Raw genomic sequence first — 24,920 nt, 5'->3', positions numbered from 1 at the left:
CCATTGAACTGACATTTTAGTGAATTTTTTTCCTATCTGGGAAAAGATGTGTGGCCATCATTGGGGATTTGCCCTTTTCCCCACTGAAGTACGATCTCGGAGTTGGTATATTTAGTTAGGGGGTGTGGGGCACACATTCCCCCACATTGGTGGGTGTGACACCCATGCACTGGCCCAGCAATCAAGGAACCTCAATCCTCACCACTGACACCAGTGAGGGGCATCCATATAGGTAAAGGATAATAAATGCACACACAGTAAAGTACAATTTCCCTTAAGAGCACACAGAGATTACAGTCAGTCTGGGGCTGGTTTCTCCATTTCTCTCCAGGTCCCCAATAAGATTCCCCACTGGCACAGCTATAGGGTCCAGATCTCAGCCTAGTGTGCAAGCTAAATCCTCTTGCACCCTCTCTGTCCAACCAGTGCTTTGTGTCCTTGCCCAAGTAGCTGACACACACACATTTTGAGGTAAAAGTTATATACAACCACACAGACACTCGTGGTGAAGGCTGTCACAGGTTGTCCAGCTGTGCCCCTTTTACCCAGACTATACGGTATAAATCACTGCCACCACCCAGCTAATATTTATCAGCTACTCAAAGACCCTTATTAAAGGGTGTCCAATTATTACTATGTAATATTATTATCCAAATGTTAAGTGTGACTGAACAGTAAAGCTTATTTGGAGTTACTTGGTACAGTATCACTATATACATGCAATGTACTCTTAGAGATTAAATTATCTGTAGATAAAATAGCCACAGTTGAAAGGTTTAAAAATATTTAATAATAAATAATACAAACACAGGACAATATTTCTTACTACACAGTGACAGTCGAGAGTTAAGAGATCACACAGAAATGTTTAAAATAATAAAGTAGGAACGTTCTGACATCACAGAAAAACAAACTAGTCTTCCTATTTCCTATAATCTTCCTATTTCCTGGCTACATCTAAGAGAATACACAGTTCTAAAATCCTACTTACATATAGATACAGGCAGAGTGCTGAGTTGGCTGTTGTCAAGACAAATGCTCTAATGCTCTCATTCTTTCACTCCTAAAATTGATAACACAGTACCACTGATTCATTTCAGATTACATCATTTCTTTGTGGTTCCCAGGCTAACAGAACTCAAAGGTTACTAGCCCTTTTGATCTTGCAGCTGGTCAGGAAGCAAGGGCAATAAAAGAAATTATACATGCAAATTCTAGCAATTAACTCTGCCCTCAAAACAATAGGCAGGATGCCTCCCTCTAGACATCTCAGCTCCAAATGTTGACATCAAAGAACTGACTTATCAGCTTTGTTACAGCAGAGTGCACTGTTGTTACATTTTTGCAGTTTAATATCCAATGCAGTCTTTTCACAGTTAAGAGAGCAAGCCTATGGCTTACATTAATATTTACAAATGACAGAATTATCTACAAAATTTTATCTTGCTAGGCTGGCGGCCTTAACCTATCTTCACAGTGGGTTTTAAATGTGAAATTTTTGATGTTTGTTAGGCTGGCCAAGCATTTTTTCCCCACTAGGAAAAAATGTGATAAAATGGCCGTTCACAGATTGAGCTTTCGACAATTAGCAGTCAACAAAGAGGTGTTCAATAAAAGTTTTTTCGCTGAAGTGATATAGACCCCATAGGAGCACAGCTATTGAGACAAAGCTTATCTGTGTCTACTGGTATATTGCTCATGCATATGTGTGTGTGTGTGTGTGTGTGTGTGTGTGTGTGTGTGTGTGTGTGTGTGTGTAGGGATTCACTTTATATGTTCTAAATCCTGAAATATCAAATTTCAGAATCTCGAGCCCATAAAGTGGAAAACCTAAAACACTGAACACTCAGAAGCGGGAAATTCAAAATCGTGACTTCTATACAACACACACACCACACACATAACATACACATTAACACACCTTCCCCCCCACAAACAAACACACAACCCAGTCCTAACTACAAGAAGGGGGGCAAGCCCCCCTGCACCCCTCATGTGGGGGGCTGTGCCCCCCACAAACCCCTACTTAAATATACTAACACTAAGGATGCACTACATACATAAACACATGAAACACCACCACACAAGCTACATCTCCCTTGCACACACACCATAGTAACAAACACACTAACACACACTCTACAGCCCCTATCTAAAACCCTTAAAACTTTAAGCACTTACCTGAATCCATGAACACAGGGCAACACCAGAACCACGGATTCAACATCTCCGAAATGCGAGATTTAGAATTTTGCGCTTCTGAGTGTTCGGTGTTTTAGCTTTTCCACTTTATGGGCTCGAGATTCTGAAATTCGATATTTTAGGATTTCAAGCATATAAATTGTTTCCATGTATAGATATGTAAATGATAACTGCCTGGTGGCTGTACACTGCGGCTGTGCTTTTTTTCTGTTGTAGTTTGGTATAGTGCAAGTATGAAAAAAAATTTTCAAATTAATTTTTATTCCCACTGCAGCAGGAAAATCAACTTAGCAAATTTTCAAATGTTTGTTGAGGTAATACAGACCTTGAGCCTTGTCTGAGCTTTACCACTCCACTGAAAAATAAGTTCAAAATCATGTATTATATACACATTCAGTGATGACTGTGATTGATTAATGTACTGGACTGAGTTAATAATGCAAGCTTACAGCATCAGGTGGGGATTGGTGGTGTGCTCAAAAATCTGACTGGCATGCTCATTTGTTTTCTGGCTGCTTTGCCTTACATGCAGTCATTCCCTCATAACAGTGATATTTTTAACAGAAGAACTTACAGTAGTTGGAGAGAATAACATTAGCATTACACGTATCAGCTTCAGTGTAAATGAGGAGTCATTCAGTTTTTCAGACTGTTTGAAAGACTGACTAGCAGTCAGTAATTATTTGCCTCATTTTTTATTTTCACAGTTGCCATGCATGTTTAGTATATAACTGAGTAATAATTAAGGCCTTAAAAAATAGCACAAATACCTCAACTAACAGTTCACATTCTGATATTAATAAATAAATGTTGCCAGTAGGCAAAAAAAAAATCACTCTTTAATCAGTAAGTTTTCTTGCACAATTGGATGGGCTGCATCCCAGCCATCCAGAAGCACCATCTATCACTGTTAATCTTCTTTACCTTCTTCAAAGATTTCACTTTGACCTAATTATATTTTAAATCTGATCATCTCTCAAACCTTTTAAGCTCTCCTCTAACTTCATTACCTTCTTTACTATTAATATGTCATCATTCAAAGCGAACTAAAGCTTAGAGACAGGTAAAGCTCCAACTATAGCCAGGCAGCATATGCTTTATTAGCAACTCAGGCATGTGAGGTGTTGGCATGGGAAGATGGGCTCAGATGGTGCACACTCAAGAGCAGCTCATAGGGATCTTTAGTAGACATTGATGATATATAGGAGGCTGTTGGTTACCCTTTCTGAATTATCTGTATTCATAAAATCAAGACAAAAATCATTCCTACCTTATTTCGCTCTCTACAATTGCTAATTTTGGCAAGAAATTTTATGACCTGATTCCTGCAGTTCTTCCCCACAAGTACCTATAGCTAATCTTACTGACAGCCTCTTTTCTGACAAAAAAATAAATAAATAAAAAATACAGAATACTCCATAGAGGAAGTCAGATGCTTTCTTTGTGTTACGTAACTTTGCTTGAGTAACCTTGCTTCTCTTCCTCATCATTCCTTGCACAAATTTAAAAAAAAAAATTAAAGGTTTTTTAAGTTACTTAAGTCCACTATTATATTACATATATATTTTTTTCCACTAGAGGGCATTGTATGATCAGCTAACATTACAATATACACTAGCATTTACATAAACAACACTTTCATTCATTTATTTAACACATTTAAACAAATTCATATTTTTAATGTATTTATAAGGATTTCATGTGTATTGTATAAAATAAGTTGTATTGATTTTAAAGATTTTAACACTTTTAACATGATTATTTATGACTTTGAGATTAAATATATTTTTTTTTAACTAATTAATATATTCATGACACATGATTTTTATAGGTTAGTTTGAATTTAATTAGAGTATTTAAATGTTATTTTGGGGTGTGTTGTTATTCTGATGAAGTTTTGGACGAAACGTGAGGTATATTTGTTCCTACGTATTAACAAATTGTTGCTGCTGTTTTTGGATTACTATTAAACTGTTGCTGCTACTTTGGATTATTCCTCGTGTGGTGGTTTACTACTTACAGCTTACAGCCCTAATTTTGGTACTTGTGCTGGGACTTCGGTGCTTGCGCTTTATTTATCAGTTTTATTTCTGCACCGTCCATTCCTTTTTTATTAGTACTTCCTATGGAGCTCTCAGCGAACAGTGCCTCAGACATTGAGGGCAGGAAAAGTGAAACTGGAGAACTGTGTAAGCTTATTGGACAGCTTACGCAGTTAGTGTGTTTGTTGACTCCCTTGAGTCAATCTATTGCAACGGCGTGCACTTGTCTCTCTCTCTACCAGGGAACCAGGAAGCCCTTAGGCGGTTAGCTTCGAATGAAGGGATGCCAAGGGAGCAAGAACGGGTTGGAAACGGAGCTAACACGAGCGCCAACTCGGACATGGATATTTTAAAAGAACTACCGCATTTTTCTTTCAACGAAACTAGAGAGAGACACACAGGCCAACCACCCCGAGCTGACACAGGACTTAATGATTCCATTCATGCACAGAGAGTATCACAAGGTACTGAACAGTTATTTAAGGATATAGTGAACACTAAGTTTGACTTTGTTAATGGAAAAATGTCAAAAAAAGCTGTTGGTTCATACAAACAAACCCTGGATGATTTGTATTTTTATCTTAAAAAGTACAAAATGTTGGAGTTGGACAATGCTTATTTAAAACATTGCATTAGTCTAAAGATTGTTCCTAAAGGGTTAAGAGTCACTAAATATCCTAATAATGTTTATGAAGGCACTGACTTTCACAAAAACTTGATTCAAATATTTGATGACTGTGGTTTCTCTATTATGCGTGCTATTATTGTAAATAATGAACATGAAATGGAGAAATTATACAGTATCATAGATGAAACAAACAAGGTTATAGTTAATGATCTTATGTTTTCTATTTCTGAACAGAGATGCCATTACAGAAACTTATTAAAAGATGTAGAGAAGCATTGTATGGAAGTTCAGAATAGAAAATTGTCCAAAATAGACAGAGACATACATGAATATAAAACACACACCCATTACCCCAAACCTAGGTCTTGGGGTAAACAGATGGTAAACAATTTGGACAGAGTTAATGATGGTCTACCCGTGGATGAATTGGATGTGCATAATGAAAATGTAGTGGACAATGAAGAATTTCCCCCATTACGTAGGTCGGAGAAATTGATGTACAAAAACCCTGTTAACTACAATTCAAAAAACTACAGGGGGAAGGGGGGTTACCCCTCTTGGAGGGACAATTAAGTGGACCTTTAGAGCATATTATAAATGATGGGAATAAATTTACTTATGACAATTTTAACATTTTTAACTACTCGCACATTACACTTAGTAAAGTTTATTTTGACTTATTTTCAAAAGGTTTTGGTTTTATTCCACAACGTAAAACAAACATTTTCAGGTTGCTTGTAGATATTAAAATGTTTATTAGGAAGAAAAACTTGGAATTATTTTTCAAAGGACAACAATTGACAATGGTTACTAATGAATTAGTACGCAAGAGTAATTTTAACCCACCCCTGCACCCTCAATTAAAAAACTTTGAATTATCATTAGAAAGAGAATTGAGAAATGGTTTGAGAAAAGATTACACATGTCCTAACCTTACCAAATGTGAAGAGGACATTTTAGCGACTTTAAGTAATGACAAAGAAGTTCGTGTTATGAAACCAGATAAGGGTGGAGGGGTGGTTTTTATGGACCGAAACATGTATGAAGGAAAGATGTTGAATTTACTAAATGATGCAGAAAAGTATAGTGTTACTTCCATTAATGAGATTAATGTTGCGTACAAGAGAATATATGTTTTATTGAACGACCTATTGTTTGATGGTTTGATTGATTTAAAGACCTACAAATATTTGTATGTGGAGAAGCCTAGGATTCCAACTGTTTTCGGAATCCCGAAGGTGCACAAAGATTACATGGACCCTCCCCTTAGACTTATTGTTGCTGCGAATGGATCAGTTACAGCACCTCTTGCCAAGTATATAGATTTTAAAATTAAGCATATAGTTGATGAGAATGAAAATATTTTAAAGGATTCTTGGCATTTTCTTAGTAAAATAAAATCCCATTTGTATGGTGAGACCACTGGTTTTGGTACACTAGATGTTGTTGATTTATTCACCAGCATACCCCATGATACCGGTTTAGCCTGGTTTGAAGAAATGTTATTACCCCTCAAAAGAATTTCCCACAATGAATTTAGAACTATTTTAACCTTAATGGAAATAGTATTGAAAAACAACTTTTTATTTTTTGAGGGAGAATACTACAGGCAAACCAAGGGGGTGGCGATGGGAGCACATTGTGCACCCACTTATGCAAACATTATTATGGCTTATTGGGAGAACAAATATGTTTTGATACCAAGGTTTGAAAATAAGTGGACATTATATGTTAGGTTCCTGGATGATTTATGTTTTCTGTGGAAGGGCACTTCTGACGAGTTTGAGGTCTTTGTTGATTACGTAAACAGCACTACAAACTTTCTAAAATTTACAAAGTACTTCACCACAACCAAGGTGAATTATTTAGATGTATATTTGGAGAAAAATGGCCAGTGTTTTGTGTCAAGTGTGTATAGGAAGAAAACCTTCTCCAATACCTACTTACACTTCTCAAGTTCTCACCCATTTTATCAGAAAATAAGTGTTTTAAAAGCTCAAGTAGTGAGAATATGTAGAATAACTTCTGATGACCTTTTGTTCACAAATGAATGTGAAAATTTGAAGTCTATGTTTTTGGATAGGGGTTACCCTATAGAATTGATTGACCAGACATTGCATGAGGTAGTTGAAGGAAGAAAGGGTAGATTCGCACCTATATTAGGCAAGGATTTTAATGAAATCAATGGTACGACCATTAAAAACAGCATTCCTAATGAGGGATATCCCTCGGGCCTTATTTTAACCTACGACGGACAGGCTAGTAAGGTTAGAAAGATTGTAGACAGGGAATGGAACAACTTTGCAAAAGTATCTGATTTGGGATACATTTTTGACAAAGAAATAAAGTACACTTATAAAAGAGGTTGTAACATCAAAGGAATCTTAGAAAAGGTTAGCTACGCAAAGAGATGTGAGGAGAACAAAAAGAAAAAACATGGTGTCTTTAAATGTGGAGCCTGTGGGTACTGTAAGAATTTGAAGACTGGTAACACACATTTTTTGGTAGCCCGTAAAAAGACACTTACCTTAGACTCTTTTGCAAACTGTAATACCAAAGGTATTATATATATTGCATTATGTGGAAAATGTGAAGCATTCTATGTTGGCAAAAGCGAAAGAAAAATGAAACAGAGAATTTATGAGCACCTGTACGACATTAGGACCAAGCGTGATACAAACTCTTTATTTAAGCACACCTTGGTCTGTGATGGGGCTTATTTTAACTTTTTTGTCTTAGAAGTTGTACCACCAGATCCTAGGGGAGGTTGTTGGGAAACTTTGGTTGCATACAGGGAATTATACTGGCAAATTGTTTTAGAGTCAAATAAATTCCCAGGTATTAATGACATGATTACTTTGGCACCTGTGTTGAAAATGAGATCAGCGAAACTTTAAATTTCAAACGTGTAATTAGTAGTTAAAAGTCCCCTACATTTTTAAAACTTTTTAAAACTTTTTAAAACTTTACATTAAAGTTTTTTTAAGTTACTTAAGTCCACTATTATATTACATATATTTTTTTCCCACTAGAGGGCATTGTATGATCAGCTGACATTACAATATACACTAGCATTTACATAAACAACACTTTCATTCATTTATTTAACACATTTAAACAAATTCATATTTTTAATGTATTTATAAGGATTTCATGTGTATTGTATAAAATAAGTTGTATTGATTTTAAAGATTTTAACACTTTTAACATGATTATTAATGACTTTGAGATTAAATATATATTTTTTTAACTAATTAATATATTCATGACACATGATTTTTATAGGTTAGTTTGAATTTAATTAGAGTATTTAAATGTTATTTTGGGGTGTGTTGTTATTCTGATGAAGTTTTGGACGAAACGTGAGGTGTATTTGTTCCTACGTATTAACAAATTGTTGCTGCTGTTTTTGGATTACTATTAAACTGTTGCTGCTACTTTGGATTATTCCTCGTGTGGTGGTTTACTACTTACAGCTTACAGCCCTAATTTTGGTACTTGTGCTGGGACTTCGGTGCTTGCGCTTTATTTATCTTGCACAAATTTTATTAACAATCATCATCTGTCTACTGACCCGCTCCCTTTATACAACTCACATGCCCCATGTCAGTTCAAACTGGAACAACCATTTCCAGCCTCACAACCATTATCATTAAGAGTATCTTTACATCTGTGCTGAAAATGTGACTCACCTTCAATTTTCAAGCTTCATCTGTGTTTGTTTCCCCTTTGTCAGCACTAGTATCCATAACCGGCTATTCTCCTAGGCACATTTATATCCTTCTATCCCCATTAAAGACATCTGTGAGTTACCGGAAAAGCATTTTCTTCATTATGTTTCATTATTGTCCACTTATTCAGCTGCAACCATAAATTTGGGTCTATATTAGTTCGTCAAATGGCTATTCAGTAAATAGCCATTTGTCGAGCACCTATTTAGCGAAGCCACTTTTCATTGAATGGCAAATTTTAAGTAGGACAAACAAGCAGTTGGCCAACTGAGTGACTGAAAAAAATAAATAAAATTTAAAACCTGCCAAGGTGGGAGGGGTATACCTCCACACCTCCCAATGTTGGGGACTGTGCCCCCACACCCTCATAATTGAATATACCAACTCTGAGATCACACTACAGTGGGGAAAAGGGCAAATTCCTGATGGTGGCCAAACCGCTGCTTTGCCCTAGTTAAAATTTGTTGTTCAATGAAGAGCGGCTTTGCTGAATAGGTGTATTCAACTAAGTAATATAGACCACACACATTCACCCTTCTCCTTCATCTTCCACATCTCTTACATGTTCATCTTAGATATCCTTACCCATTTCAAACCCTTACCTGTAACCTCATATTTTTTCATTATCCTACCTTTTTATATCCATATCTCTCCTTCTCATTCTGTTATATAACTTCTCACGTTTACCTTGTCATATGTCACACGAATAGGTGGACAATAGGAAGTTCACCCTGGGGATCACTTCATTCGCCTTGCTTGACAAGGGCACTGGGAACTAACTTTGGGCAGCATGTCATGGAATTTTCTTGGGCTAGGCTTATATAAGCTCCAAGGCCGTTAGCCTAGTACACACCTATGAACCTATATCATCTATCCTTATTCTTCACCACAAGTTTTCCTCTATCAAACCATGTTTTTCCTTATTTTCCGTCTGTTTTTAATTCCCAATTATACACCCATCCTTCTTTGTGCTTTCAGTTTGACTGCCTTCATTTCCATTATCCTCAGTTTAATGTACTTTTAATGTACCTGGTATAGAAAGGCAATGCATGCCTTTAAGACAACGTATTATAAAGCTCTGTTCAATACTCTGTGGATAATTTTTTCCCTCTCTTAAGAATTTGTAACATTGAAAGTAATATCTGCCACACTATCCATATGAAAAAAATATCTAGATGAAAAACTCTCTCTCTCTCACTCTGCATGTGTATATGTATATATGTTTACAGGCAACTTGGGCAAAGCACATTTCTTTGATGCTCATGAGTTGTCATAATTATTCAGCAAAAGAGCATTTGTGTGACAGCTGATTTGGCTGAGTTCTGGTTGGTTGACAAATGTAAGTGTTTAGACAAGGAGTTTAAGTGTAACTATGAGTTTGTTTTAAGGCTAGAGTAAGGGTTAGATAAGAGGATGGGTATGTATGCGGATTTGTATGGTTAGGGTATGGATTATGTAAGCAGTAGATTGTGTGTGTGTGTGTGTGTGTGTGTGTGTGTGTGTGTGTGTGTGTGTGTGTGTGTGTGTGTGTGTGTGTGTGTGTGTGTGTGTCTGCATATCTATGTGAGTGTCAATGCTGCCTTGTATAGTGTTAAAGTTATGACATGGACTTTTTTAGGGTAAGCTGCAAATTAGGGTTAGGAGCAGTGACAAGGTTAGAGTTAGCACATATTACTATGGTGCAGCAGAGAAGCTTCTTGTACACTTTAAATTTGAAATATTGCCATGATTGGGCTCCAGACACTTCATAAAAGATAGAACATGGGAGGCAGTATCCATCCATAGATGAAATGTGAAACTTTTCACTACTTTTGGAGAGAAGGCTAAGTACTGCTACATTAACCTCTCTAAATGAAACGATATTATGAGGTTCAAAACATCTTGAGCCTATTTTTGAAGCTTTTTATTCTCAAAAAATCTAAGTGTTTGGAGCCTTATTGCTTCATAAGGTTTGATTTTCTAACATGATGTGTTGTCAGCTTCCTAACTTCTCGCAGATGCCTTTTAAGGGTATTTATTAATATGTGAAAAAAAGGATTAGGCATCAGATTTATATCCCTAACCTTTGACCTCACAATTTAGGCATTAACATCTCTGAGGAAAACATTCTTAAGTAAAATGGAGTTTAGCCTCCAGAGAGAATGATGAAAAGGGCTGGGCTTCTCCTGAAACAAAATTATAAGCAGTAGGTCTGATAGGGTTGGCAGCAAACTTCAAAAGGGACAAATAGGTCATTAATGTTTTGGAATAATAGATTTGATGAATTCTAAAGTATGACCATAACCACACGAACAATGGATGTATTGCAACAATGCATCTGATCTAAAAATTATCTAAATTTACAAAATCTAAGACTGTTACACTGGAATTTAAACACCTTATCAGTGCATATAATTTCTGTTTAACTTTAGACATTTAGTATACTGTCTTCTGACAAACATATACAACTACAATCCTTCCCCCTCACCCTCCAGCATATGATTTCTCCTCTTACCCAATTAATGAGCTTTAATAACTTAGATCTGTCATTAGAAGAGGAAGAACCAGGGTGAGGTTTTATCGACCCAACTGTCAACTGCCAGCTAGGCAAACAGCACTTAAAACTATCAGTTTTGCAATGTTATCTGACACCAAGTCTCTATAACTGTATACTGAACATGGAGGCACATCAAAACTGCAACCCCACATCTGCTGTCTAAAGAATCAGAAGATCAACTTACAACTCTGTTCCAATATCTGTTTAATTGTTAATTAGTGATATACAATTTGTGCAGCAACAGAATAGCAATTATTGCTTCTTTCAAGTCAAAAGGACCTTAGTTCTTTTGTCTGAGTTCTTAACCCCATTTACAGTTACAAAACAGATATGTAACTTATCAAAATTTCCTATGCAAAAGTGAATGAGATTTAAAACCACAGAAGTGAATGGAATTTAAAACCACAGCAGGAAGTAAATTAATATCTTATTTAGTGATCCCAAAATTAAGACCCAGCAGGGATTAAGATAGCGGATAGGAGAAGGCATAGCCTAAACCGTAACACTGTACATCAATAAACATTTGCAGAAGTCTCTGGCCAACAGCAATATATAATGACTTTAATGGACTTTTAAAACATATCCTGAAAACAAACGAATACCAGAAACAAAAAGTACCAACTGTAAAAAAAAGCATAATAACTCCATATAACAATTTATAAAGAAGAATTACTAGCACTAAACTGATTATAATGTACCTTTAACTGGCCAGGAAAAATGGGTTACATACCACTATAGCCCAAGCAGAATGGAAACACCTTTGGTCTGGTAAACAAAAACTTACAAAAAGGGCGATACATTTCACTTTATGTAATTTGGTAAAGGGGAACAAAATGTAAAATTCCTAAAGATATTAAGAATTCTGCATTGTGAGCCTATCAACAAAGCCAGATTAATGACAACCCAAGGTTGAAATAGACAACTTACAGCCGGAGGAAGTATAAAATGAGCCATCCAAGCCATCAGCTAACTGCGGTCATGAAAACAACTGACACTAGCAGTCAAAAATGCCAATCTGACTCTTAGGTGATACAACACTAGCCACCAGGTGAAAAATAATAAGAAATGAGTACTGACAACTTTTGTAGAAAAAACATATAATTAACGCACTGTATGTGATTCAAGTTCAGAGTCAGAAATCAAAGAAAGTTTTATGGATCCACAAAAAATAGACCATACATGATCAAACCTGAAATATAGCTGTAAGCATTCAACACTTTTGATGTCGATACATGTGGACTTTGGCCAATATTTTTTTTTTTTGTTTAATCACAATAGCTGGAAGTTCCTGTCATGCTGTTTTCTTCTTGACTAAAACCTTGTCCAGCCTCCTCAACTTAATATTATGAACTTTTTTACCATAGGGTTTCTCTGCTTCTATATGTCTTGCTATCTCCTTCTTCAATCACTCAGTTTAATTGTGTTCATTTCTTCTCCTTAAACCCCCTTTGCCAAAGTTTGTATCTCTCATAATGTTAATATTTCCCCTTCATCACCTTGTATTCAGCAACAGCTCCTAGGATCTCCTGTAACCCGATAAATCCTATAAAGAACTTACTGTAATTGTATGAGCCACAGAGATTATAAGTTCCACCTTTCATTCTCTAGCCTTACCTTATTTCTTATAATTCTTTTTCCCTTCAGTTTTCTATTTATGCATCATACTAAATAGGACTGCTTTCCCTCCTTTCTATTTCATTTATTTCCCCTCTAACATTCTATGACCCCCTAAATAGCTTAAACTTTGTGTAATTTCCTGTAAAAATAACACATTTAGATCTTCTCTATTAATGCCAACTAGGTATTTACTTTTAATACCAACTGTTATTGTACTTTTATTTATAAGATGACCTCTCTGTTGTCCTTTCCACATCATTACATTAATTCACATTCATGTTACTGACTCCCTCAGTGCATTCTTAAAATGGCACATTTACTTCTACATGCTCAGCACACGCACACACACACACACACACACACACACACACACACACACACACACACACACACACACACACACACACACACACACACACACACTTTCACCCACAAAATGACATACACAAATGACCATTCCAAAGCCCATTGCTTCATTTCCTTCTCCCTCTCACACTTCCTTCCTTTTCCCTTTCTGAATGTACTTTACTTACTCTCCTTACATGTAACCTCTCCAACTCTGCTTTCCTCATGGCCTTGTCCTTCCTTATTATGCTTTCTACATGTTTTACACACACAGACACACACACACACACACACACACACACACACACACACACACACACACACACACACACACACACACACACACACACACACAAAAACCACTTAGTTACCTAAAAAAAAATCCTGCAACTGTCAAAGGACCACCTATGGTGTAAAAGACCCTACCACAAAACCCTGCTTTTAAAATATTGCACCTTTCTGATTGTCTTGGATCAGTCACCCAGACCCTTACTTGTTAAACTTCCTATGTTTCTACCCCTTTTCTAAAAAGCCTCCCCCCTCTATGAGCAACCCATGATTCCAGATGAAAGCTTTCAAATTCAAATATGCATACAAGTCAAAAAGATACCTAGAAATACTGTTTTGACTTAAATATCAGCTTTACCATTAATAACGCCAATAACACTCATTGTTTCTTCCATTTTGTGTTACTGTTTTAGCCCATCAGCACATTATATTGCCTAGTAGTTTTTCTTGTTTCTGTGCCATTTGTTAGTAAATGAAATCTTCACTTGTGTATTCATAGGTAGTTACTAGGCATGTGATCCAGGGAGACCATTAAATAACCTACCCCAATTTCCTAACTACCATAAAGCACTGCCTGGTTGAGTGACTTGATCACAGAGTAACAGAGTAAGTAGGGTGTGAAGGAATCAAATGCTATTAGTAACAGCTAGTAACAACTAGTAAAAGCTTATGACTTAATCCTCTGCATTAGCTTCCAGCTTCTAACTTACCCTGTTACAATACCCAGCCATCAACAGAATCACTAGAATTTGATAACTTATCTGTTAGATGCTGTAGGATTGTCATACTCTGCCCCTGTGTTTCATCTTGTTAAACATAACACATACATGCTGCTTAGTACTTCTGATGGTATAAAATACAAGAAAAAGATTTGTTGCAGTTATTACCCAGCTATGTGAGCAGTACAGTATGCCTGGCTGATTATAATTCCCGTTGTTGTTAGTGATGAATTTAAGCTTCTTAGGAGCTTCTGTTGCTCCCCATCAGTTTTTCTCATCCACTTGGTTGCAGTCTAAAAGAACATGGCTGTTTTCCTATTCTTTTGTTAAAGAGCATTTACTTTGCAAGCAAATAAGAAAGAAGAAAAATTCACTTTAGTTCCTACACACACACACACACACACACACACACACACACACACACACACACACACACACACACACACACACACACACACACACAAATATGCACATGCACAGTTCCCATTCTCCCAATGGGCACCTTATTACTACAGGTAATATGGTACAATTACTACCTCAAACTTGGTGATTCTTTGTTTTCATTATAATCGTTCTTCTTCATTCATGTTAATCTTCTTTGACCTTTGGTGTGTTCATGTATAAACCTGACTAAGAGTTCAGTAGAGTCTGACTATGATGTACTGTTCATGCTCACACTTACTGAATCACTCATTGGCTGATTGTGGTGATAGGTGACACACTGCAGCAATTACAGATACAGTTTAACTTCACAGCAATCACTCTCCAGACCTTGCAACCAATATAACTTGAATTGTTCCATCAGTTGTTCTTGCTCCAGAACACACAGAGTTTTACAGATCTGTGCTACATTTCACATATTTTTTAACCTGATTTTCCAAGTTTATGCAAAATAATTCTGAATTTTTTAGCAAAAGATTGGTAGTAACAACTTTTAATATGATTACAAGTAAATTATGAATATTTATAAGAAGGGTTAATTCAGAAATTATTTTTTTGTGTCAAGTGTGCTTTTGCTTCTGAAAGACAAAATACTTTAAAAGAATAAACAACCTAACTTTAACTTTATAGAAGTGATGCTAAGTCCATTTCCCTTTTTGTTTATTAAATTACAGTTTTTCATTGGAATTTTCCTGATACTAGCCCTTCAGATTACAGCAGGTGTTTTAGCAGTTGTGTATAAATCCAAGGTAAGCTTTTCAGTGACATCAAATATGATCTGTTATCCAGTTTACAATATGCATTACTGCTACTTACAGAAGTGTTATTTTGTCTAATAGATTGAAGAGACTCTAGAAAAGTCTATAGCAGAACACATTCCATTCATTAATCAAACAAAAGAATTTAAAGACAATCTGGATAATTTTCAAAAAGAGGTAAGTTATATTAGCTGACTACTTCAGCTTCTTATTCAGACATGCATTTCTTCCTTTATTTTAGATGTTACTGTGCTAATCACCAGTGATACCATGCTAACATGATGAAGAAATAGCACTGCTGAAGAAGTCATATGAGTCAAGTACCACAAATGGAAGCGACACCAAATTTAAATGAATTAAATTTACTTAAAAACAGTCATTACAAAAATCAGCTTCAGCAGTGTCATGATCCATGGGCCACTCTTGTTTTGAACTGTATCATTCACATATTGTTCCTGTTTCCATCTAGTCATTCAAATATCACTCCCCAGGATTCAGCAATGTTCTGTGCAGGAATAACTTATTCCTGCATGGAAACAACTGTTTACGTTCAGCATGGCAATGAACACAGAGCTGTGGACAAGTGCAGGGGGTGTTTCTGAGAGCAGAGCTCTCACAATATACAGGCTCCTGCACTCAAGAATTGCCATACAGCAATTACAATGAGCGAGAATGCTCATAGTACATACCTCTCAACTGTCCTTGATTGTCAGGGGACGTCCCTGATTTTGACACAAAGTTTAGTTTTGTCCCTCTGAATCCTTCATAACACTGGTGCCATCTGAGCAAAAGGTAGTGAATTATACAGAATAAATAATGACAATAATTAAGATCTGATGACTTATTTTACTGCAGGAAATGTACATTAATTCACATTCTCCAATACCGTTAATGTCTCAAGTTAATAGAACTAATATTTTAAAAGTGTCCCTGATTGTCCCAGATTTTGTCTGGCTTTGTCCCTGATTCCGTTGAGAGTTGTCTGTGATTGGTTGACAGCTATGACAACAATCACAATTTTATTTTATTTTTTTATAAAAGTGATAAAGTTTAACCGTAGCTGTGCGGGTGTGTCCGTTGCTAAGCTACGTATAGTCCAGCTTAAACAGCACAAGATGTTAAATAGCAAGATTCATTCAATCAAAGCAGTACTGCTATAGTTTAGTGGTTAGAGCATATGTTGCGAGCAGTCATTCCCGGTTCAATCCTCACTGTAGCAAATTTCCATTTTACATGTGAAAGCAAGTCATAAACAATTATTTTGTGTATAATCTACTAAATAACATATATTTGTGAACTGGAGTACTGCATTAAGTCCCGATCTGAAGTGTCATTGTAATGAAGTTGTGAAATTACCCTGATAAACACTAGTGCCCCCGTACAGTTACACATGAATCAGGGATACTAAACAAATTTATGATATGTAATAAATGATAAATCAAAACCATACAGCAAATAGTGTGTAAAATTAAAAATAAGCAACGCTAAGCATTGCACACCTTTTTCCTATCACCTCTTTTTATTGTCTTTTAAAGAAATTAACGCATGGGTAAGTGGGAGTAAGCAATTTTAAGCAGTACTGAGTGGGTTTAAGGCTGTTTGCATGGGGGTAAGCAATGTCTACACAGAATAAGCAATTTTGAGGCTAACTCTCTGTAAGCAAATTTACCTGTAGTTAGCATTTCTTACCATCATGCAAACCTGCACAAACCCACTTACAACTGCTTAAAAGTGCCTTAGTCACACTGTATCCAACAGCCCTTGTTTTGCCCAGCAACCAAATAATCAGCCTTTGCAAGTCTTGAACCAAGGACCCTGCACACAATAGCCACAGTGATCTACCACTACACCATATCAGCTGTACAAACAATTTGAGGTATACTCAAACAGATCCTCACTATAGCAAAATCACATTTTACATGTGAAAGGAATTTGTAAACAATTTTCTTGTTGTATAACCTACTAAATAACATATACTTGAGAAATGGAGTACTGCATTAAGTCCAAATGTGAGGTGTCATTGTAATAAAGTGGTAAAATCCCCTGATAAACACAAGTACCCCATACTGTGTACATACACATGAATCACAGATACTAAACAAATGTATAACATGTAATGAATGATACATCAATGCCAAAAAGCAAATAGTGTACATAATTAAAAATAAGCAATTGCACAGCTCTGCTTACCAGGTGTAAGCAATGTGTAGCCCAGCTAAATAGACTTGCCCATTGGTATGCCCCTTTAAGCAATGCCATCCTTAGGTCAGCAGGTTTTTCCATATCTTAGCATTTTCAAATCCATCCAATCATAGCAAAGTTCAGGTAATCATCTCTATTTAAACCCCACAGGTGGGAATACATCTCATAACTGGTTGCAGCTTCCTTCTCTGGGCACAATGGCCAGTGTTGGGGAAGGATCATGCTTCGGAGCACAGTGCTGGGGCATCCAGGAGTCTTAAGGTCATGGCAGGACTCTTGGTAAAAGACCACAAAGAGAGACTGCTGCAGGGCCAATACCAGGGTTTCCAATATAAACTGGAATCCTGGGACTGTGTCACCCGTGATTTCACCAATGCCACTGGCATCCCTCAAACTAGTGAACAGGTCAGGCATAACTATGCCAACCTGAAACAGAGGAAGAGGGAGCTCTTGGATCAGAGGATCCAAGAAGCTAGTCAGGGTGATGTCCCAGCAGTGTGTAAGTACTCATTTTAGTAACTGTTTAATAATGCCTATCTCATGCATATTATGGATAGGTATGGCTAAATATTCCTCTATGTTTCTGACAGCTGCAGCGGAGTGGGCTGTGAATCAGGAAGTCCACGCATGTAGGCTGTAAAGGCTGCATCATGAGGCAAGTTAATAATAATCTTGCATGTACTGTCATAAGAAATAAATCTAGAAGTAGTAGAAAATTAATTGCCAGTATAAAACCTGTATTGTGTATGGGATGTACTGAATAAACCAGACAATATGGCAGGAAGAGTCTCATATAGGTTGTATGTAAATAAAAGGGTAACAGCCTGGCAATAAAAGTCTAACTCCTGAAATGCTTGTGTTTACTCAGGTATCATATGGTAATGTAGTGTTGCATTCTCTTAATAGTACTGTTGTATTAAGCACTGTTACCCACACTGTGGTACATAAATAAAATGTGTAGGAATGTCTGTATATGACTGTTGTAATCACAAGGTCAGATTGTACAACTGAGGGAGACTTAGGAAATAGTGAAAAGATACAGAGCAAAATTCAAATAGCACACTCTACTGTGATGTAAACTGTTGTCTTTTTAGCACACACAGCCATGGTTCAAATCCTGGGAGTGGTAGTAAGCTGTATGCATAATCATACCCCTCAACTGTACAGATTTTTTCAGAAAGTTCAGATAATTGGCTTACATTTTCTGCCTGTCACCTTGGCCCCCTGGCAAATCATTGGGGTGATCCTAGACGTTCAGGCAGCAAATAATGACATACAACTGATTGTCAGACATCATAACTGTCAGAAATATATCTATAAGAACAAACCTGTCACTCTAGCAACTCACCAAAATGTTATGAGAGTTTGTTGTTTGTCTTTTGGCTTTTCCCGGTTAGGGGTCGCCACAGTGGAACTCTGGTCCGCTAATGATTGGCAGTTGGTTTTTATGGTGTCAAGTTGCCAGCCTGACGCCCAACCTTCAATGAAGGCATGCCCATTCAATGTATGTCTTTCGAACGCCCACTCGACCGCGGGGAGGACATGCAGACTCCACACAGAAGGTATTACCAACCCAAGCTGAGAATCGAATGGGAGAACCTCTATGCTGTGAGGCAACAACGCTACCACTGCACCACTGCGGAATACCAAAATGTTATGAGAGTAATATGCAAAATATGTCCTATCTCTATCCCCATGTTGTGAAGCTATGACCAGAGTGTGTGCAGTAACAGAGTGAGATGTATGTGCATAATAATATGGAATCTGGTAATATGTGTGGCAACATTCAGGTAGTGTTAACAAACATTCCCTCCACAGGTCTGTCAGATAAAAAAACTGTGCCTGGAAATAAAAATTGAAATCCTGCACTGGTACTGTTTAGTCTGGTATTGTATGGCATTTTTAGTGTTGCAGTTTCTCTGAATAATAATGCATTACTCATCACTGTCACCCACACTGTGCTACATAATAAAACTGTCTAGGAATCCCTGTATAAGACCGTTGTAATTACAAGGTCAGATTGTAAAACCACAGGAGACTTATAGATAGAAATCAGTGAAAGCATACACAGCAATATCTAAATAGCACACTCAACTGTGATGTACACTCTTTTATTTTTAGTAGACACAGCCATAATTCGAATCCTGGGAGTGGTAGTAAGCAGTATGCATAATCATACCCCTCAGCTGTACAGATTTGTTCAGAATGTCCACATAATTGGCCAATTTCCACTGCCTGTAACCCTGCCCCCTGGCAAATCATTGTGATGATGTCTGAAATTTAGGCAGCTTTTAATGACATATAACTGATTGTCAGACCTATAAATATTCAGAAAATGTATATGAAAACAAACCTGCCGTAGCAACTCACCAAAAGTTTATGAGAGCATTTGTCAAAGTATGTCCCAGTTCCACTTGCATGTTGTCAAGCCTTGACCAGAGTGTGTGCAGTAAGAAATTGAGAGGTATGTTCATGACATCAACCTGGAATCTGGGAATATATGTAGAAACAGTCAGGTAGTGTTAACAAACAATACGTCCACAGGTATACCAGGTAAGAGGTGTGTACACACAGTTCACGTATATACTTGTCTACAAACATACCACTGTCCAAACTAAGGCCATAGGGTAGTGTAATAATACCTGTAAGGTACAGATTACAGCAGTGACTAAGAAAGGTGTGAGAACTACAGGGATATACAAGTTGTTAATTGACATCTCTCTCTCCCTCCACCATATCTGCAACAATAATCTACATACACAACTCAATGGGTATGTGTACAATTACATTTACTGTTGGGACATATGTCCTATTGTGTGATAAATATTGAAATGTGCTTCTATGCATATTCCATGTTGAAATACTCCCACATTGGTGACATGTTGTTGTAATGGCCACTGTAGTTCCATATATGCATGTGTCCTGTTTGCTATGCAACTGTTCCATATCTGGTGTTTTGGGTTAAAGGGAATATCTGTTCATGCTGTTATACCTAATCCTGGAATGTGATGACTATTACTAATCCACTTTTATTTTAAAATTGCAACACCATAGCACGTTTGGGGAGGCCGGTCCCAGCGGACCCACCTCATCTGGCCATGGCACCAGGCACCAGCACATCTGGGGCCCACCACAGGACCTCTTTTTCTGCTGATTCTGCACCACCTTTGGGTGGAACTGCCTCAGGGGATTAGGCTCCCCCCCCTCGGGAGTGGGTGTGGACAGGAAACTGTCACCTGTTGTCAGGTCCGGGGTCTGGTGCATAGCGAGCTCCGCAGAGTGTTTGGAGATTTGCTATGCCAGCTTGAGAGCTGCATGGAGCATTTAGAGGGTCAGCTTGCCACTCCTACACAGCCCCCAGCACAGCCACCTTCGGGGCCATGAAGGTGCAGTGGTGACTGCCCATGGCTGGGGACCTCAGTCCCACTGTTTCCATTTGGGGGCTCATGAGCTTGCTATTTCCAAACAACCCTCCCCATCCAAGGTGTTTACCCCCCCCACATGTTATATACCACCCCTGTATGCTGTCTTGTCTGTCTTATCTGTCATTCTAACCAACCTACCGCCCCAAATATACCTACTATCCTTCCCCAACATCCCACTCCACCTTAAAAAAAAGGGCAATCTGTTCCCAAAAAAAAAAATCTCACCCCATACATAGCTGTCCATTGTGCACATGTGTCCACTGGACACATGTAATCTGGTGTAATTGGCTTCACAACATATTATTGTTGTCCTCACCTGTCTCTCAGGTTTGAGTGCCCAAATCTACCAAATTTAGTGTATATGCGCAGCTGTTGCTGTAGAAGAAATAGGCAGCTATGGAGCTTACCTACACCCTTCCTGCACATCCCTAGCTATTTTCCCTATTGTCTTTCCCTCTTTGTGCCCCTTTTTCACTACTTTCCTATCACTCCTTTTTCTTTTCTTTTAAAGAAATTAGCACAGGGGTAAGTGGGAGTAAGCACCTTTAAGCAGTAGTAAGCGGGCTTAAGCCTGTTTGCATGGGGGTAAGCAATGCACACACAGAATAAACAATTTTGAGGCTAACTCTCTGTAAGCATATTTAACTGGAAGTTAGCATTGCTTACCATCATGCAAACCCATGCAAACCCGCTTACATCTCCTTCAAAGTGCCTTAATCAATCTGTCTCTAACAGCCTCTGTTCTGCCCAGCAGACCTTGCAAGTCTCAAACCCAGGATCCTGCACACTATAGCCAAAGTGATTTACCATTAAACAATGTCAGATATAAAGAGATCTGATGTTTTCTCAAACATATCATCCAGCACAGTCATTCAACAGCAGAGGAAATGTATTTATACATGTAGATGTATGTCTATGTTTATGTTTATATATATATATATATATATATATATATATATATATATATATATATATATATAAAAGAACACAGCAAATACATATATGACCAAAGGCACAGTTAATGGGGGTGGGGGAGCCCAATTTAAGTGCCTTTTGTAATTATTAATATCATCCCCTCCTGCACAGTTGAACAGATCTGCCTTGCAACACAATACCAACACACTTGCAAGTCTCATACCCAGGACCATATACAACATAACCACAAGAAGTTAACAGTAATCAGTCTCACCTGTATGATGTCAGGATGATATCAATAAGATATCATGCAGAACAGTCTGTCTACCATAGGGAATGTACAATGTGGAAGCAGTAAACATTCCAATGATACACACACACACACACACACACACACACACACACACACACACACACACATATATGTGTATATATATATATATATATATATATATATATATATATATATATATATATATAAACATACACACACACATATACATATATTACTAGGTATAGATATGTATAGGAAGGTACATATTTAGATGGTGCACAGCATATTGAACAGCCAGTATTCCTACAGTTGCCATCTTTTAAAATGGACAGTGTTTGATTCTCTCATACAAAAGATAATTATTGCATGAAACATATACCCACAGAGAAGTCAAAGGATATGACACCACACGCAGGTTTGCATACATAAGAAATGTTTATTTGTGTACTATTTCAGTTGTATATGCCATTTCATATAGCATTTAGATGTTAGAAATACATACTAACTGAGTAATGCAACTCTCAAGCAAAACATTTTATACAGTAATCTGAAAGCATAACATATGTTGCTGTACAGGCCAAAGCCTTCAAGTAGTACAACAGTAAAGAAACACTGGCCCAGAAGATAAGAATCAATCAACACACATTAATGCAGATGTCATTCAGCAGCCTCCAATTATAGTCTGTACTTGGGTCTACTTTACATGGTCGATTTTTCACAAAGTCGACTTTCATATGGTCGAGACCATATGATCGACTTTCGGAAAGCCTGCCATGTAAAATAAACACAAAAGACACAACTAACACTTACCTTAAAACTGTTATCAGGGGGGCAAGCTGCCCTGCTCCCCTGTGGGAGGCTCTGCCCCCACACCCCCCGTAACTTAAATATACCAACTCCGAGATCGCACTACAGTGTGGAAGATGGAAATTTTCCCATTCCGCACTGTACAGAAATAGCAGTTTTTTTGAAAGCCGATCATATGGTGTCAGCCATATGAAAGTCGACTTTGTGAAAGGTCGATCATGTGAAGTGAACCCCTGTACTCAACCTGTAGGGGGAAAATAATTAAATTGTCACAATGAAAATGTATCTGTTACATAACAATGCTTAACTTAAAACATCACTATCACACTGACAAACAGAACCATCTATAAGACAGTAAGCACTAGCCCACCAATGTTCCCAAGGTGAAATGTATGAAAATGTACAGCCATATACCTTAAGGTGTCTTACTACTGATATCCCTCACATGTTGTAACAGCCTAGGTTATACATGATGCATACCCCTCCCTCAGAGAATGACTTACAAAGGTATATAACAGTGTTACATACACTGACCTGTGGACTGTACAAGGACACATACATTTTGTCCAGTTGTAGCCCACATATATATGGACCCTACCCCACAATATGTGTGGGGGTCCACAACATCACTGGAATGATGGCAGGAATGGCTGCATGACATAATGATGGGCCACTACGTAACAACCTCTTGCTGCATAACATATGGACAGAGCCTGGTATATAAGTGAAGGACAGAGGCTCAAACATAGGGCAATATTTGTAATATTGTTGTTATACACTGTAAATGTTGCTGGTGTTGCAGCACTGTTTGCATTATACCCTTATTCAGAAATATGAAGTCAGAAACACAAATTAATGTAACCATGTACTGATAGCACTCAGACAGAATGCCACTGATATATTTGAGACAAGACCTGTGTAGTGAACAGACAAAACATAACAACTAATCCTATGGCCATCATGTGGATAGGCCCACAGTTGAGAGCTATGCAGAAGACTGCATTCCATGCTAAACTAGTATGTACACACAAACCCTGTAAAACTAGCAGTATACAATGCATATAACAACACTACTCACACTGTCCGTAGGTCTGGAACCTTATACAAATATGTAGATGGCCTGTGTCTGCAAGTCCTGTTGTAAGTGGTATTGCTACCTGCTGTCCACACACAGGATGGATGTCTTCCTTACAGGAAAGGTAAAGGGACAATGCCCACATGATGTAGTAATTTATAGCAGTGGGTTACCATGACAGTGGTAATTGGAAGTACTACACAGCTGGCTGCATGCAAGTAGCAAGTGTTGAACATTGATTGGTGCAGAGGCCATCGCCTGCTCATGTGCATCACCTACAATCTCCATGCTGCAATCTAATCAAAGCAGCTCAAATCCTGTAGCGGAGATAGAGAGAAAGAGAAATAAAAAAAAAACATACAAGCACACAAGCAAACAGGAAAAAAGTATGTAAATAAACTAAACCTACAAACAACCATACATAACTAAGGGGACACATAAAAGTGTACCCAGAAGAGAGGACAATCGTAAAACAGGTATGTGAAACATATATGCATGTAATTGAATGTAGTACTTGGTCTATAATAATGGGATAGATGATGTGGATAGATTTATATATGCCATCAGGAGTTGTTGTAATGATTTCCTGCTGAACAACTGCTATGGACAATAGTGTCTGCCCCTGTGGGCAGTGGGCCATACCTGTCAACTGTTCAGATCAATACTGAATGACAAGATGTAAGCCATCGTAATGTGTGTTCTTTACCTCAAGACATGTATATTAGTGTGGCAAATAGCTGGTGAAGAAAGTAATGTTGTTATGATAGACACATGTGTTTCAGACCCCACCACTTGCAGGACAGTCATGTTAACATGTAATGTAGCATGCACAAATGCCAAAGGTGTGTAATAGGCTTACCTGCAATCTATCCCTATATATACCCCCCCTAATGTTAGGCTGTGTCCACATGTGAC

At 37.6% G+C, this 24,920-nt stretch overlaps 1 protein-coding gene across 1 annotated transcript in view; it reads left to right on the top strand.

Annotated features, from left to right (window-relative positions):
- The window catches only part of TSPAN8 (tetraspanin 8), a 513,016-nt gene that overhangs the window by 310,736 nt on the left and 177,360 nt on the right, over positions 1-24,920 (top strand). Inside the window, exons 4-5 of the mRNA XM_044087126.1 lie at positions 15,224-15,298; positions 15,389-15,484. Coding sequence (XP_043943061.1) covers positions 15,224-15,298; positions 15,389-15,484 — 171 coding nt within the window. The remainder of the gene's footprint in view (positions 1-15,223; positions 15,299-15,388; positions 15,485-24,920) is intronic.

Source organism: Protopterus annectens, chromosome 11.part0 (genome assembly GCF_019279795.1).
Source record: "Protopterus annectens isolate FY-2018-M chromosome 11.part0, PAN1.0, whole genome shotgun sequence".
NCBI lineage: Eukaryota > Metazoa > Chordata > Ceratodontiformes > Protopteridae > Protopterus > Protopterus annectens.
This window is presented reverse-complemented; position numbering and strand designations above follow the sequence as displayed.